Below are 14,910 nucleotides of genomic sequence, written 5' to 3'. Positions count from 1 at the left end.
CGACGCGCATAATAGCATACTGTCCAAAACAATTAGGGGATCGCGCACGGAGTGAATAATTCCGTTGAATAATTCCGTAAGCCGAACTAAATTTAGCATATAGCCGAACTATCACGGATTTATATAAATATATTTATATAGATATATTTACTAAAATTCAAAATTATGCACACTAATAGAGTTATTCGATAACACCGTCCGACAAAATTTTGACCTTTCTCGTTTCTCGAATGTGAATATTCGTTACCCATATATTTTTGCTTGTTAAACACGAATCCGATGACCAAATTTGACTATTGCGTCACAATTTCGAGAAAAAATGATGTCAAAGCGGTTAAGAACGACCTTGTGGGCTTTTATAACGTTGCAGCATCGGTAGACAGTTTTTTTCCAAATATCATTAATGCCACGTGAAAGCATCAACTTTTAGCTTTAAAATGCAATCTGTCTCGTTTTGGCACGATTTTTCGTTTTCGAGATACAACAATTTGAAAATAGCTTTATTCCCATTTAATATTTAGAAAAGGCATGTTATTCTATCTTAATATTGCATTGTGTGAGAAGTATTTGTCTATTTACATAATATAATCGGATTCTACTAAATAAAAGCAATATGAAATTGACAAAATATAGCAGGGAGATTATATAACTTTAAACAAAATCTTTTAAAGATGATTATTCTGTCATATTGCATTTTGGTCAATTTCATATTGCTTTTCTTATTTAGCATAATCTATTTATATTATATAAGTACAAAAATATTTACGTTTTACATAATGAAGAATTAAAATAGAATAAAATGTATTAGAAAAAGAACTATTTTCCAACACCCGTCACCTTGAATCCCATCACCTTGCAGTTTTCAAACCCATTTTTCTCACCGATCCGCTTCGAAGTCAGAGCCGGTCACGTTCCGCTTTCCATTCTATAACAGAAAGATATAACTTTGCCGATTAGATTTAAGAGTTCAGTTTAAGAAGCAAAGGTGCGTAGGCAAAACATGTTAACCCTTTGCTATAACAATTCTGCGATCATTGTTCCGACAACCATATTTCAGTTGTCGACCGGAGAGGTTTAAATTAAGAAATAAAGGGAATCGGTGAATTCACCTTCGAGCCGACCCTGCTTGGCACGTATTCTCCGATACTGCATCTCCCCGCATCCATGGGAACTACGGCTGGCTTCGATGCGATCGCAAACTCCGCCGGATCTTCAGATAATAATTTTCCCAATTAATATAGCGAGATAGAGGGGTTTCTCAGTTTCGAAACGAGAATAAGGAGATATTTGGCACATAAGTACGTGTCGGTCCACAATAAGGCTTAAAGTGGCTATTGTAGACCGACGCTACGGGGTTAAGCTAGGTTAGGTTAGGTTAGAGCCGCGTATTTCCCGTTTAAATTTGATAAGAACGAAATGCGATAGTTACCCTTGAAATTTCGGGATGCTCGCACATGCTCACGTTGATTCCAGTGATCGATAATCGTACATGCGAAGTATTACATGTTTGAATTATTCTCACACGAGTTCAAATCAATGTAGAAAAGTCGGAAAATAACGCGCGACTGCGCGCTCGGTGTCGCACCGAATTATAGTCTGACGTTCGTTACGATCTGAAGTTCGTCGCACACATACGCGCTGCCGTATCGACAGTCGCGCAACCTTCGACGCGCGGAGTCAAACTTGTGACCACCCCGTCACGCGATTCATTGTATCACTTATTTTTTTAACGTGCTCCGAGTTATAATGTTAATATTTTACACGCGCTGTATCGTAATCTTGTATTATTTATTTGATCTATGTTCCGACAGCGCTTATCGCATCTCTGTGCATTATGTATACGCGGATTATTAAAATCTTAGAACAACAGATTATTACAACCACAGTAAATAACTTCCTTAATTATTTATAATGACAGCATGTTCTCTCGACTTCGATCGAAACGAAAATAAAGTCGTATTTGGTAACGCGTAATGAAATCAGGCAGCTCTAATATCTTTATATATATATATATATATATATATAAAATAAAGAAAAGATAGAGAGAATATAAATTTCTCCTTTGTTCTCTCTTAATTTTTTCATGTTTATTTTATCATGGTTATTTTGTATTTTGTTATGTTGAAAATTTCGAGAGGATTTGGAGATTCAAGAGGGACGGAACGGAAAGAATTATTACTTACAAAAACAGCGGCTATGTTTCCAATGATGCTACCCAAAAATGGAAAATCTAAATTTAGATTTGAATAATAACGACTATAGCTACACCTTAAATAGTAATAATTTCAACCAGTGACGGAAAAATCTGTTGGCATATTCAAAATAAGAGTGACGGCCCAAGAATCATTATTAGACTCACGATCAATACACGCGAAATTTACATTAGTTTCTAAGGCAATTATTCATAACTGTAAATTATTTACAATCTTTGATTGTAAAAGCATAGTCTATTCATATTCGTCTATTTATAAACTGTTATTTGGCTGTTCGGATAAATATTTAACTTTACCTCGTGTAAGTCGTATTGTATAAAATAAATGCAAGTACATGTTGACCAACAATCTGAGATTCATAAAATTGTAACTATCAAGTTGTAATTGGCCAAACGATGACGGACCATAAATGTCGGTCTAAATTTGAACTCGGATATCTCCTTGTTCTTCTAAATTTTCCAAACGACAATAAAAATCGACAATCTGTCTAATAAATAACTTCACATACTTTTTTCATGACGAAATACAACCCGAGCCGAAAAGCCACGTACATTCGCGACGCGAAATATATGTGTATCGGTGCGTTATATATCATTACAATTCCCCTCGTGCAATTAAAATATTCCGTCGGCTCGTAATTGAATCGGATTCTCTCAGCATCTCGTTAATTAAAATGTGCTTCTTCGATCGAGTCATGTCTACATGACGTTTTCGGACTTCAACGGACATTTGACAAAACTCGAGAATGAAATAAAATAGCCCAAGTCAAAATTTCGGTTGACATTTCTCATAATCTATCATCATTCGATGAATAATTATAGTTCTATAGATTGCAAAGTGTTCATCGGCATGCATCTTATTTTATAAAAAAATATGAATTCAAACAACCAAATAACGATCCATACGTATGAATATGTAATTAATTATTCTCCATATCACAAAGATTATAAATAATTTATTATGTAATTATGAATATCGCTGCCTCCTCCTTGAAAACCTGTAAATCTCGCAAATCGTGCGTCTAATATTGATTTCTGCAAGATTTTTTATTTTATCAGTAAATAAACTTTGTGTGTTCTCCGACCGAGTATTTGATTTAATCATTTCCCTTTGAGTTCCATCGCTCATATCGCGTCTCTATAGAGACTGAACACGCTATTTTCGTTATTTTCTTTCGACAATATTTGCCACATCGAAGGGAGAATTGGTAAAAGTGAAAGTCATAATCGAAGAATGCCGCCAGCGTACGCGCACGTTGAAACGTACGGGATAATTGAAATCACTATCTTTTATCATCCACGTGTCCACCCACGCGTCACACCTGATCGATCGGGCTAATACGTTACACGGTGGAGCGCGTTTCCGAGTTACGCAATAACTGGTATCGGAAATCGATTTTCTCACGTGCTTAACGTACAGGCTTAAACGCGAAATCAATTTTGCCGTGCGCAATCCCGCACCGAAACACATGCTGTTTGTTCCAGACATCGTGGATTCAAATATCCCCCCTATTCATGAAAGGAAGATCCCCGTGTGCGTGTGTGTATGTGTGTGCAAAGAACATTGGAAATTGCAAATGAAGTTATGACATCGAACGTCTGCGTGAAACTTCCCGAACGAATAATCGAACGACCAGGTTTATTCGTAGACTGTTTCAACGATACATTCTGCCCGCAACTGACCGATACACTAGAACGTATCGTAAACGAAGTAAACAGGAAACAACAAAAAATTAACGAGCCCCAATAGGCGTGTCCACCGTTTAATGTGTAATCGTGAATCGCTTTCAGCTCGAGACTGAAATAAGTTATCTCACGGAACCATCGGTGGCGAAAAATTACCTGAGGCAGATCGAATCTATCTTGTTCGCATTAGGTAAATTATCGTGTACACCAACGGCCAGAAAACTTCAGATATTATCCGCGTTATTGAGAGAAACAACCGAAAATACGATATGTTGCGGCCAGATGCTGAAAGGTACTGTTCGAACAATATAGCGAAACTCTGCACACAATCTTGCTAACATAGAAGATTTTTCATCGAAAATTACGACGATGACGCTAGTTGAAAAAAATATATTTTTTTTCTAACTGCTTTGTTAGATTTCTAACTATTTCTTCGTTAATTTTCTAACTGCGTTACATATTCATAACTACTGGTCAGTATATTAAGACATATATAACATTAACTTTTTTTACGACAAAATTGCAAATGTCGCAAAAAAAGCCATTTCTTGCACATAAAACCCCAATTATTTTGGGAACCTGATTTGCCGGTAAGATTTAATCTACGGATCGTCATCAACGTCCGAAAATCTGTAATAAACGCATTGCCCGGTTGGAAGGTAATTTTAGGCTGTAAATTATAGTGTGATACTCGCGAACCTTTCGGGGCGTCATGAAATTCCCGCTGGTCGAGTTACATTTACGAACAGCGGGTCCCGTTAAAGCGACGCTTTAATCTAACAAATCGTACGTTAAAACTCGCCTGCTTAACGGCAGCGGGCAACGGAGCGCGAATAACGTGGATATTTATACCGTCTCTCGTGCAGCCGCGTAATCAAGTGATTACGCAATTAATGAAATCATGAACCGCCGAATAGGTCTTACGAAAGCACCGCTGCGCTATGCGCCGGAATTGTTTCGCCATCTCCATAAATAACGCAGCCCGCAACAACTATCTCTTTATTTATTTACCTTCATCGCGCTCGCTAACTCGCGGGAGATAACGTTCCCCCCGCGACGTTCCTCGCATAAAATTCTAATAATATCGCAGCACCGCTGGCGCGTATCCAGAACAGGACACTCTTAAATCTCGTGAGTAATTTTATTCGCGGATGGGGAGGAAGACCGTGCGGGACGCGACCTCGTCGTCCTGTAAAAACCCGCGGATTTTGCGGCGACGTGGCCATCGTCGGCGACGAAGCCCGGTTACGCACGGTATAAAGCGGAATTGTCAACGCGATGCTCTCCCCCTCTCCCACCGGCACGGAGATAGCTCAAAAGTATCCGTGATTCCTTCCAGGGGAGGAAATTATGTCGCGGTCAGGCGCGACGTCTTGATCGGTTATTCAACGAATGGATCGCGCTGCGTGGAACGCCGCAGGTAATTGCACTCGTTGATCCGCATCTCGTCTCTCTGACCGTGCTCTTTCGTCACCATTCTTTCCTCCTGGCCGCAGGAGGACGTCCCGTGCGACGCGAGCGAGATCGGAGAAGTTCCTCCGGGCATCCGAGCGCCGGCCGTCCGAACGGATCCACGTGAGACGATCGTCCGCGGAGATCTGCCGGAGTCGAATGGCGATCGTCCGCTCCGACGCGGCGAAACACCGGCGTCGGCAGGTGAAGCACGTAGCGACGCGGCAGGTAGAAAAAGCGCGCTGGCGGAAAGAATACGCGAGGAACGTGACAATAATCTGTATCGGCGCGAACGAGGCGAAGCCGAGGATAAGGACCGGTGGGATCGCCGCCCGGTTCAACGTGACGTGGAAGAAGAAGCGGACGGATCGCGGCCCGCGGCTGGGAAAAGCAGGCGGGAGAAGCGGACGGAAGAGCGTCGCGAGGAAGAACGCGGGAAGACGCGATCGCCGGATAACGGCGTAAGGCAGATCGGCCGATTGCGCCGGGCCGAGGAGGAGGGGATATCGGCGAGGAAGCCGGGCAAACGGGATAGGAAGGCGAGACGCGAGAAACGGGCAGATCTGCCGACTACCGCTCGTGGAGATAGGAGGAAAGTTAAAGAGGACGATCGGGAGGCGGAAGAAACGATCCCGAGTGAGAGGAAAACGACGGATTCGCCGGGCGAACGGGGGAGACTCCTCGCGAGGAAACGCGAAGACAGCGCGGAATACGACCGGGCGAAAAAATGGAGCGCCGGTGATCTCTTCGGTACGCGAGCTTTCCTCGGGGGCGAAACAATGTAACGGAGGAGGGAGGGACGGGCGGTTTTGCACGGGGGTGAGTCGAGTGGCCGAGCAGAGCGAGAAGTCACGGTAACGTCGGAATTATAAATCTACAGTATACGTAACATGAATATTGCTACGCGAACTGTAGATTTTCAGTATTTACGGTGAACATCGGAACGTAGGAGAAATGTAAATAGTTGAGCGTGGAGGTCTTTTAAGGCCGTCCTAGAACGCCCTGTAAGGAAATAATTGACGAATCGTAATGCAGTCACGAGAAAGTCAAATTATTGTTCTATTTAAGATATGAAATTACGTCACTTTAATTCTCTATGAATGATTACTCCCCGACGTCATCTTGATCTTTTTACACCGCTTAAAAAGGCTCGAGTGAAAGCAACGTAGAAGAATGATACGGTTGTATATTATTGTTGTTCGATAAGTTATTAGAAAAACAAAAAAAGTACTTGAGATTTTCCTTTGACTCGCCCTTGTGGTTTAATGGAAAGCTAAAGTTAGTGGTATTTCAAAGGCGCAAGACCGTTGATGGGGGTAGAAAATGGCTCGTTAAGGTTAACAGAAATCGTTTCTGGGCTCGATGTTGTACCGACGTGAAAATCGCGTTACCGTAGCGCATCGTGGAACGATACGGCGCGATCGATTTCCCGTTAGCCGATTTTTAGCTGCGGAAAATGCCTGTTTCGCAGACTCTTCGAACTCGATCAAATACCAATTATCGAACGCGCTCTTCGTGGAGCTCGGTTGGACCCTGTTGCCGATTACCAAAACCATGAGGAAGATCGTGCGGTACGAGGCCAGACCGGCGAAGCCGTATCTAGACTGGTACGTGATTTCCATAAATATCGGTAAAAGGACACCGCAAATGCGAAGCGTTTCGCAAACGTGCGAGACTCCTTCCTACGCGACCTTCTATTTGCGAAACAGCCGCAGCGCAACGAAGCGCACTTTACTCGCGCGCCGCACTGTAAAACCTTAATAACGCGAGTGAAAAAAAAATTTTTTAATCCACCACAAAATACGATTAACGATAAACGGAGGAGCTTAGCGAGGTGTCGTTATTGCGCCTGAAAGAGAGAGAGAGAGAGAGAGAGAGCATTAAATTGAAGCTGATGTCGCCGAAGTATCGTGTACCGCGCGAGATTACGCGCGGTATGATATTTTAATACGGACTTAACCTGATATAACAGATCAACTTGTATAATCCGGAAGACGATTACCTAACCGTAATCGCGTCAAATAAATTATCAGGTCGCGTGCTGAGCTAAGTATGCGGCTCCGTGAGAGCGGTTATTTCGAAGCGGGCCGAAGAGCGGCTAACATTACGTCACAACCGACTTCGTGCAAACTTCATGATTAGTTACTAACGAGTAAACAATTAGGTCGGGGAACAAAGTTAATGAGACGACGCCGCGAGCAAGCATTTTAATTCGCCGTGACGGCAGGACTCCAAAACTGTGCCCGATTCTATTCTATGAAAACAGAACGAGGATGATTACCGAGAGAGACGTACTTGGCGATTATAAAATATCCATCGTTTTGGGCAAAAAAAGAGGTGCAATTTTTGTAACTAGAACGACACCTGGTGCTTTTACTTTTAGCGAGAATTTGAGAAGATCCCGAAAAAAAAAGAAGAAATTCAATCGACCAACTACCTTAAGGTGTTAGTGTATATTGATTTCACCGTTTACTTTATCTAATAATAACTTTATCTGCGTCGTATCTGAAAAACACGCTTAAACATTGATAGATTTGAACCGAAGATCTCTGGATCGTGAACTCACCACCTCGTCGGTTAATATAAACGTCCCCGATATTGTCTGTTTATGGTATAACCAGAGAGAGAGAGAGAGAGAGAGAGAGAGAGATAGCTAACCAACCTTAGCTACTCATGCTAATAGCTTCGGCTAATGAAATTGTACCTCGCATAGGAAATACATTTTGTCTCTAACGGCGAACTTTTAGCAACGGGCGGCAAAGTTCAAACTGGCTAATGAGATTTAGCTGCTACTACCAAAGTCATCTCTCTGAGTGTGCAGGTTGAGAAGGCACAAGGGCACGGAGTACTACGACGACGGGTTGACGCCGTTCTTGAAATTCCATCCGGACGGCTCCGCCGGGCTGTTTTATCCCAACGGCGTGTTAGCCGTTCGAGTCCGCAGACCGGCGAACCGGGACTGTAATTAAGTTGCATTTACATAAAACGCGATTTATGCGCGCAACTTACCGGCGCCGTAGCGCCGAATCGGCAATAACAATCGCCGTCCCGCCGTCCCCGCGGCGCGCGGGATTAAATAAATCGCTGCTATCGATTTCAAGACGACATGTACACCGTGTTCACGCCAGGAGGCAGGGACGCGTTGGGAATCGAGAGGGGATCTCAGATCCTGGCGATATTCGACACGACCGGCCACGGCGTCGTTTTCGACGAGGACTGCGCGCCGAGGTTCGTTCGCACCGGGGAAAGAATTTACAAAGAATGTTTAATTACTGTCGGAGGAGGAAGTCGGCCATTCAGGATTTCTCCAATTACTTCTGCAGGCTGTCCTACAACCAGACCGGAGGAATTTTTACGGACAGTCCCGCGGGCCTGCCCCTCGTTTGGACTTGGAGCACCAAGCCGGACGAGTCGATACTCGAGGCCGTGTACACGGTGGGTGCGAATGTTCGCCGGGAGGGGGAGGATCCACCCTCCCTCTCCGCTTTCGCCTCGCATAGATTTTCGATCAATCATGAATGAACGAACGGAACTAAGACCTTTCATCTTCCTCTTCGACCTCTCCGCGGGTGGCAACTTTGTCTATCCTGTTTACGCGGAATCTTTCGAACTCAGATGCAACTCGTGAACATTCGCGCTAACGGTCTAAACGAACGTGTTGTTTACAAAGGGAAGAAGGACGAGTTGCGCGCCGTCGATGCATCTTTCGTGCGGGGGGAGACCGGATTAAAAGTCGCGCGGGTTGGTTGTCGCGAAACTTGTGCCTCGGTAAATAAATGAAGGAACGTATATCGTTCTCTGCAATGTAGGCTGCTCTGAGTTGGGTGTGCACGAAATAGCTCATGGCTAACGCACTGCGTGTAGATATTTATGAACACTTCTTTTGTTGAATCGGACGCGGTGGGTAAATTTTTTTTCCGGCTCTACTTTTATCGTCCCGCTGCCTTTCGAAATTGCTGGACGCAATTCGCCTGCATTCGTGAGAAATATCGTAGTTTCGGCCCATTTTCCCTGTATTCGGCCAACCGTTATCGCACAACTGTTTAGAAATGTTTAGAAATATAATTTCTCTTATTCTCGAAATAGCTGTGACGTAGCTTACGGATTAAGTTAAAGAGTTATGCCCGCGGGTGTAGAGATTTCAGGTAGATTTCAATCGTTCCCTCGATCGGCAACTTCTTCGGCTCGAAAGCGCTACTGAATAGCAGGCGAAAGTAAAACTGCATCTTGACTATGAACGTGATATTATGAACTTGAATAAAATACTAAAGAAAAAATAGAATAGAAACTATATTTCTTGTTCCCTCTATATATATGAAAGACATGCAACAACCAATCCGAGGGGTCAATTGTTCAATTCGCACGATGTTGCTTTGAGCTGACTAATTTTTTCACGCCTGAATACGTATAAAAGTACCATTTCTTTTCGAGCTAAAATTTGCAGCTACATAAAAATGTATATTAATATCATAAAATTGTATACATTTGTTTGATTTCGAACGTAAAAGGTGTGACTTTACGCACCGGTCTCCCTCTCCCGTCGTATTTCACGACGTGGTTGTTACGATCGTACATTGACGAATTGCGCGAAGTGCGAGCGCGACGAATAAATGATTTCCGCTTCGAAAACCGCAGGAAAGATCGGCCAGAGCCTTGCAAACGGAATTCTTTCCCGAATCGGCGAAAAGGTGAGTCGCTCTCGCGAATATGCACACGTTCATTACGTTCCGGTTACGTTTGGTTGGCTCCGCAGTTCCGGAAACGTTAAGACACCGATATCGCCGTCCAGCCCGGGAAACAAGAGAAAGAAGGTCGCGGAGGTGCAGAAACCTGTTGTCGAGGAACGACAAGAAGAGGTCGGCAGCAAGTATGTCGGGCAAAAAAGTAGAGCAAATTCTATCCGAACAAAACATTCTAATTACGCGACGTGCTCCCTTCCTGAATGTAAATCACGAGAATTGCGCGTTTTACCAAGCGTGTGTACAAAAGTTGGATATCATCCGAGATAAAATGAACACGCAACATACTTTTCTTGTACGCGTGTGAGTTATTACCGTGTTGAGATCTTCCAACAAATAGTTGGTATATAAATGACATGTTCTGTAATTATCATAATTAAACCAATTACCTACGCGTTTAGATCAAAGAGAGACTTTCCCGAAAAAGACATCTTTTACATAAGGATAATCTGCATGAAACTGAACGAATTTCTCGGCTTGCGAATTATCGATCGGAGGAACATCTCGTTGCGATTTTCTGCCAAAAATAAAAGTATCAGGTATTACCGATGGCCGTTCCAGTTACAAAAATTGCATCTCTCTTCTTTCAAAACAATTTTCTTTTCAAAACAATACATATTTTATAATACGTACGCCAAATATATCTCCCGCTAATCATTCTGTTTTCGCAGAATAGAATTGGGTACAATTTTGGACTTCGATAGAGAAGCATCGTCTTGTATGATTGAGGCGAGCGATTGGAAAAGTGACATGCTAAAGTAAAACGACACGTTACAAATTTTATACAATTTCTGATCAAATGTGACACGAAAGACATTTTCTCGTTTCCAGGTGCAGATTCCAGGATAAACTGTCCACGAGACTGGAATCCGACAGCAGTCTGTATGATTTAGCCAAAGAGTACCGAAAAGTGAGAAAGCTTGCGAAACAACGTAAAAGTATGATCGCCAAGTGCAAACCATTTTCCAGCAAGTCAAGCACCTTCGCGACATAAATCGCACGCGAAAATTTAATGATATCGCGAAAGAAATAAATGTTCAAGTTACGTGATTGAGAGAATATAAGAGACGGAACCATTAAAATTTCCTCCAGTCTCGCATAGTTGAAACACATATAAAGGACATGTAAAGGTAGTGATTGAAGAGAAAAGGAGCAACGCTGATTTATATAAATAAAAATGATCATGTAATTAAAATAATTCTCAAACAATTAATTAATGTTATTGTAATGAATGTCTCGCGAATACATTTCTCGCGCTGGTATAATAACGTTCGCGCGTTTTTTCCGCGCATTTGTGTGTGTGTGTGTGTGTGTGTGTCTGATGTCATGCGTGTACGTGTCAATGAGTAACAACGTGTTTTTCTAGTGTATGCGTATGCACGTGTACGCGTGTGTGTAAATGTGTGGGTGTGCTTAAGACACATACGTAAAACATATCCCCAATTGCCGGGAATATTCCTCGAGGGATACCTTAAGTACTAAGCGAAGTAAAGTAAGGGGAGGGTAATGTCGCGCAATTTCGATCAATAAGTTAAGGTTAGATCGATCAGGATGGGGGGACGTGAAGTTAGAAAAGAGGATAGGAAGAAAGAGAGAAAAAGAGAGAGAGAGAGAGAGAGAGAAAGAGAGGGGGAAAAAAAGAGAAGAGAGATAATAAATATAGAGTCTTCTCGTTGAATCTTAAGCGGCTCGGCGAGGGTCCCTTGAGCGAGGCGGATCCTTCGTCCTGAATTCAACAACTCCTAGAGAACAAGCGTTGCACTTCGACGACGACGACTACTGCCGATCTCGAGGTGTGAACGTGTCCCACCGTGGCGAGCGTTCGCCAGCTCGCCGAATCGCTCGAGATCTCGGCAAGCGAAACCGGTGCGAAACACACCAATCGGGCGCCGATAGTCACGAACCTAAGAATTTCGGGACGGAGTGTAAAGTGAACTTTTCCCGGCAAGGGGGTCGGCTAATTCACGGTGAGGGGTGTGTAAAAGCGCGCTCTCCTTTTTTTATTCGCCGATCGTCTCCTTCCACCGTGGAACACCGTCGACTTTTCCCAACGAACGTAACCGGAAGCTCGCAAGTGGTATACAGTCTGTAGCGTGACAGTTTCTCGAAGACGCTGAAGAGGATCGTATTTTTCGACCGTCGAATTCATCGTTTCGTTGAATCTTATCTCAAGAAGTTCTGCACCAACTTTTTTCACGTACAGAAATCCCTGTACAAACCCTCCTCTTCCCCCCCTCCCCCTTACCGCGGATTAGCCTTACCGGGTCCGCCTTACACGCCGTCCGTAGATTCTTAGGTCCACGGATGAGATACGAGAAGGCGAAGAGGAACGCTCGCTCAAGTATGCGCGACGCGTGTATAAATAATTGCGTGGTGACCGGGAGAGACAAGCGGGCGTCCTGAAGGGCCGTCTGACTACTACCCGCGGCTTATTTACAATGCCCTCCGAGACTACTCTTCTGGCGGTCGCGCCGATCGATCGCTCGTCCGCTTCCAAGCCCGGGCGCTCGACGTAATCGGCGATTACGTCGATCGCCGGCCGGGCATGATGAGACGAGGCGATCGCCGCACGCTCGGATATCCGCGGATCTGTGACGCGCATTCCGCCGACCGCGATCCACCAGCGAGACTCGCGCGCACCCTCGGTTCCTCGTCCGATCCTGCGCGCATCTCGAGTCGAAATCTCAGTTCCACTCCTTAAGACCGGTACTCGCAGTCGGAGCTTAGATTCAAGAGCGTCCTCGTCTTCGGACGCTTCGCATGCCGGTGAAAGCGAGACGTGCAGCATCTGAAGATGAGACGGTCTTGTATGTACAGGACGTCCCTGTTCTCGCGACCTGAATTTTATTAGAGAGATTCTCTGAACAGTTCAGAGTTGGTATTCCTTTGACGAAAATCTACCGAGGTAGGCCATTATTTATGACAGCTTCTCAGTCTTCGGCGTATCTTTTAACCGACGTCTCGAATTAAAATCCCGTTACCTTCAGGCCCGCTTGAAATCAATCGGAGATTGATAATAATTCCGCTGTTCCGTTTGGTCGCCCGAAGCGTAATTCGCGAAAAGCTCCGCTTTCTTCAATCGCAATCTCGGAAACTATTCGCGCCTCGACCGATCCCCGGTCGGGCAAAATCAGCTTGAAGTTGCTCGGAGAACCTCTCGGTGAAATTAAAGTCGCGAGAACCGGAACATCCCGTGTTAGATCCTACTATGAATATCGACTTAAGTTTTTAAGTGGAAAATACGGAAATAACTAGTAATAATCACGCTTCCCTTGACGCTACAAAGGAAATTCGGAGGGAAAATTTGTCATTCCACATTAAGTCTTCAAGGGAAAAAAATCCGCTCGCATAAGCCAGAATGGGAGCGACCGGATGCGCTCTAGTTGAAGGGAACAGAATTTCTTATGAATTTCAAACGTGCCTTACGTAACCAGAAATCCCGTTCCCTTCGGGCAAAATGCATCCGATCGTTCCCTTCCTCTTCGAGTCGGCGCAACCAAACTTTCTTTTTTCCGCGTGGGGAAAACGGAAAATAACCATTTGTAGCGTGAAAGGGCAGCGCAGTAGAAGAACCTTTGAAGACTTTTGAAGACGTAGAACTGAATGGGCTTAACGCGGAACTGAAATTTCGAGTCGGGACGCGGGCGCGCCGATCGATGACGACGATGAGGAAGAAGAGCCGATCTCCCGATCGCGGAACGGAGCCGGTGGAAGGCGTCCCTCTCGGCGTTCTCATTCCTTCGTAACCTTCCTCTCTCCTCCGTTCTTCCGCTTCCGCTCCGTGAAATCGAAAGCTCCCGGGCCTCTTATTTACACCGCCGCTCGAGAGAAGAGCCCCCACCCCCCCTTGAATTTCAATATCGATCTAGTCGTTGTCTCGACGTTGACTCGACGAGCGCGATTGACGATCTCGACTAGACTAGACACGAGGGCACCGGTCACGAGGAGAGGAGGGGAGAGAAACGCGACTTCCGACGGGGGAGAATCTCCGGCGCGTGTCTCGAGTTTCGGATGAAGCGGCGGTCCCGAAGCATGCCCGTCGTCGACGATCCTCCGCTGGCGGGGGATCGTCTCTCTCTTCCTCCTCCGCCGCGGTGAGTCCTTTCTCTTTTGATTTTGCGCGCCGCGCGCACTTCTCAATTGGCGACCTTGACGAATTCGGGATTCGCCACGTTGCAGTTCTCCGTTGCGTACGCCGGATGCACGAAGCTGCCGCCGCCGGCGGCGGCGCCGCCGAGCGCTACGTTCTTGCGGTCGACGGCGCGCACCCTGACGAAGAGGAAGGCCGCGACTAGGGAGGCCACCACGACCACCAGCAGCAGCATCACCAGGCCGCCCACGAAGCCCGGCAAGCTCATGCAGATCGTCTCCGGGTCGGAGGACGCGCTCGCGTTCTGTATCACCACGGTGCTGTCGTTGCTGGAATTGCTCGTGCCCAGCGCGAAGTTCACGTCGCCCGGCGCCACGACTTGGATCACCCGCGACGTATTCACGTCCGTCATCTCCTGCGCCGCTCGCTTGTACACGTGGGTGGAGAACAGGGTCACCGTGCGATGGACGTTCTGAAAATCGAGGATAACCGTTGCCAGGCCCCGTCGAGAAATTCGCGCGTGCCAGGATACCGAACGGTACCGCGGAACGCGTCATTGATAATGCATTCATGGTGAATTAGATTGCGCATTGTGCTGTTAGACCGAGGATAAGGCAGCGTTTTACGCTTTGATACTCGATGTATAATGAATGATCGTATCTTAAAGACTCTATTAAGCCGACTGCACACGTCGCTCGCTCGCTTCTCCCCGGAGAGAACGTCTCGAAACT

General features: G+C 45.3%; 2 protein-coding genes and 1 long non-coding RNA gene across 6 annotated transcripts in view; 1 reads left to right on the top strand and 2 right to left on the bottom strand.

Moving 5' to 3' along the window:
• Positions 1-655: 655 nt before the first annotated feature.
• On the bottom strand, positions 656-1,568 carry LOC106748171. Its single transcript, XR_001374722.1, has 3 exons — positions 1,430-1,568; positions 1,110-1,210; positions 656-925 (listed from the first exon to the last, which is right to left on the bottom strand). It is a non-coding gene; the product is annotated as an uncharacterized LOC106748171 (long non-coding RNA).
• A 6,888-nt stretch (positions 1,569-8,456) lies between these two features.
• Positions 8,457-11,262, top strand: LOC106748151. Its single transcript, XM_014626395.1, has 7 exons — positions 8,457-8,578; positions 8,674-8,785; positions 9,986-10,038; positions 10,104-10,217; positions 10,491-10,628; positions 10,761-10,847; positions 10,903-11,262. Exons 1-7 carry the CDS (start codon positions 8,457-8,459, stop codon positions 11,081-11,083), a joined length of 807 nt encoding a protein of 268 aa, XP_014481881.1. The 3' UTR covers positions 11,084-11,262.
• LOC106748197 overlaps positions 11,258-14,910 on the bottom strand; it is a 63,771-nt gene continuing 60,118 nt past the window's right edge. For all 4 annotated transcript variants that reach the window (XM_014626483.1, XM_014626484.1, XM_014626486.1 and 1 more), the window contains exon 6: positions 11,258-14,651. In XM_014626483.1, coding sequence (XP_014481969.1) covers positions 14,226-14,651 — 426 coding nt within the window. In that variant the 3' untranslated portion in view covers positions 11,258-14,225. The remainder of the gene's footprint in view (positions 14,652-14,910) is intronic.

Source organism: Dinoponera quadriceps, unplaced genomic scaffold (genome assembly GCF_001313825.1).
Source record: "Dinoponera quadriceps isolate SergipeBrazil2010 unplaced genomic scaffold, ASM131382v1 scaffold2600, whole genome shotgun sequence".
Lineage (NCBI taxonomy): Eukaryota > Metazoa > Arthropoda > Insecta > Hymenoptera > Formicidae > Dinoponera > Dinoponera quadriceps.
Note: the sequence above shows the minus strand (reverse complement) of the source record. Positions and strands in the feature narration are given on the sequence as shown.

Coding starts and splice junctions, on each gene's coding strand:
- LOC106748151 (XM_014626395.1), top strand. CDS start 8,457: ATGTACACCGTGTTCACGCCAGGAGGCAGGGACGCGTTGGGAATCGAG. Junction 10,039..10,103: donor TTTCCCGAATCGGCGAAAAG/GTGAGTCGCTCT, acceptor TTGGCTCCGCAG/TTCCGGAAACGTTAAGACAC. Junction 10,848..10,902: donor TGGAAAAGTGACATGCTAAA/GTAAAACGACAC, acceptor GTGACACGAAAG/ACATTTTCTCGTTTCCAGGT.